Source organism: Peromyscus eremicus, chromosome 2 (assembly GCF_949786415.1).
Source record: "Peromyscus eremicus chromosome 2, PerEre_H2_v1, whole genome shotgun sequence".
Lineage (NCBI taxonomy): Eukaryota > Metazoa > Chordata > Mammalia > Rodentia > Cricetidae > Peromyscus > Peromyscus eremicus.
In genome coordinates this window covers 33,895,277-33,897,317 of record NC_081417.1, presented here as the reverse complement: position 1 = coordinate 33,897,317, position 2,041 = coordinate 33,895,277, and the positions used below count along the sequence as shown (strand labels likewise).

Below are 2,041 nucleotides of genomic sequence, written 5' to 3'. Positions count from 1 at the left end.
TTATTAATTCTTTTTTTTCTCTCTTTAGGTGTGAAATGTTTCTCTTATTCTACAAGTGTGCTCAGCCTTGCATTTTTACCGTATCTTTCACAAAGTAATTTGACATTTGGAAGTCTGCCTTTGCAAATCTTATTTTATGGGATCATGGGAATCTTCGCAGTGATCACTCCCACGTTGCTCCACTTCCTTACAAAAGGCTACGTCATTCGGTTGTACCACGAAGCCACAACCGACACTTACAAAGCCATAACTTACAATGCCGTGCTTTCAGAAACCAGCACGGTGTTCCAACAAAATGATGTGAAGATTCCAGAGAGCTCACATATATTTACCACCTTTTATGCTAAAACAAAATCCCTGTTAGTTAATCCAATGCTCTTCCCCAACCCTGAAGACTATAACCATCTAATGGGATATGACAAACCATTCACTTTTGATGATATAGAAGAAGTCAGTGAAAAGAAACTGCATGGGGATGAAAAATGAACATGTTGTTTGTTTTTGCTTATGTCATATCTGTTTCAGTGTATAATAAGATTGCCTATATTTTGTTATTGTTAATGTGAAGACACAGTGCAGTTGGTATAGTGTCTGCCTTACACGAGGCCCTGGGTTTGACCCTCATCATATAAGTAGGAGTGCTTGTGAACAGCTATAATCCCAGCACTTGGAAAATGGAGGTAGGAAGATCAGCAATTTGGGGTTTTCTTGGTGATGAAGTAGGTTTGAGGTCAGCCTGGACTGTGTAAGACCCTGTCTTAAAAACAGAAAGTTGATCTGGGTGGGGGTGCCTTTAATCCCAGCACTCAGGAGGCAGAGGCAGGAGGATCTTCATGAGCTGGAGGCCAGCCTGATCTACAAAGGGAGTTCCAGGACAGCCAGAGCTGTTACATAGAGAAACCCTATCTTAACAAACAAAAAAATTGAAACTATTAAGCAGAATTGCTAATTTTCAGATAATGATGTTCCTGTGTAATAAAATATGTTGTTTCTGTTAAAAATGTGGATAGTCATGTGTATTCAGCTATATGTATGACTACATTTATTTTTATCTCTTTTTGTTTTTAGACATAGTCTCACTATGTAAGATTGGATGCCTAGAGCTTGCTATGTAGACCAGTCTGGCCTTGAATTCATAGAGATCTATCTGCCTCTGTCTCTCCTGAATGCTAAGTGTGTGAATATACTTCTTCTATTTAAAAACACTTGCATAAAGTTCATAAATTAAAGAAGCAGTTATTGTGTCTTTTGGTTTAGAATATTGGTTTCTGCCTAAATCCTCTGGTGTGGTAGCCCATAGTAAGAATGGATATACAGCCACGTTTGGTTAGTTGTTCTGTACCCCATTTGTCCCTCAACACTCCTCATGATAGTAGGCAAATCATTGGTACTAAATACATTCACACTACCTCCCATAAAATAGCCATCTATGTTAGCTTGATGGAGAGTATGCATTTTCAGATTTTTATACACCTGCAACCTTAGCATTTAAGAGGTAAATGTCGGAGGCTTGGGAATTTAAGGCTGCCCTTAGCTACATAAGTCCAGCCTGGGTTACATCCAACCCCAAATCTTGTCTAAAACCAAGATTTTTATCTCTTAAGTGTACAGTGGAAGTATGTTTTTGTTTTTTGTTTTTTTTTGGTTTTGTTTTCTTAAGTCTTGAGACAGGATGTGTGCTGCTGTGTACCCCCAAGGCTTCTCTTAAACTCAGGATCTTCCAGCTTCAACCTCTTGGGAGACATTACTGGTGTATACCACCATGCCCAGGAAAAGATGACTCTTAGAAAAATTTCAGCCAGGAGCAAGTCTTCAAACCATTGGATTTAGATTGGTAGATTTAGATTTAGATGCTTATTAAGCACCTGGGTTCTAGTATTTTGCTGGATACCAGAGTGAAAATTAAAGAGCAAAACACAGGTTGTCTTACAGAGATACCTAGAATCTGTGGCAAGACATCATAGTAAATTTAAGTGACAGTGTAAGTGGGCTTGAGCATTATAGACACCATTCAGGAGAAAGATCATTCAAATCTAGGGTT

The 2,041-nt window shown here is 38.7% G+C and overlaps 1 protein-coding gene across 1 annotated transcript in view; it reads left to right on the top strand.

The window, feature by feature from the left end:
• The window catches only part of Tmem70 (transmembrane protein 70), a 10,848-nt gene extending 9,602 nt beyond the window's left edge, over window positions 1-1,246 (top strand). Inside the window, exon 3 of the mRNA XM_059255677.1 lies at window positions 29-1,246. Within this exon, the coding sequence (XP_059111660.1) occupies window positions 29-486 (458 nt within the window). The 3' untranslated portion in view covers window positions 487-1,246. The remainder of the gene's footprint in view (window positions 1-28) is intronic.
• The last annotated feature ends 795 nt before the right edge of the window (window positions 1,247-2,041 follow it).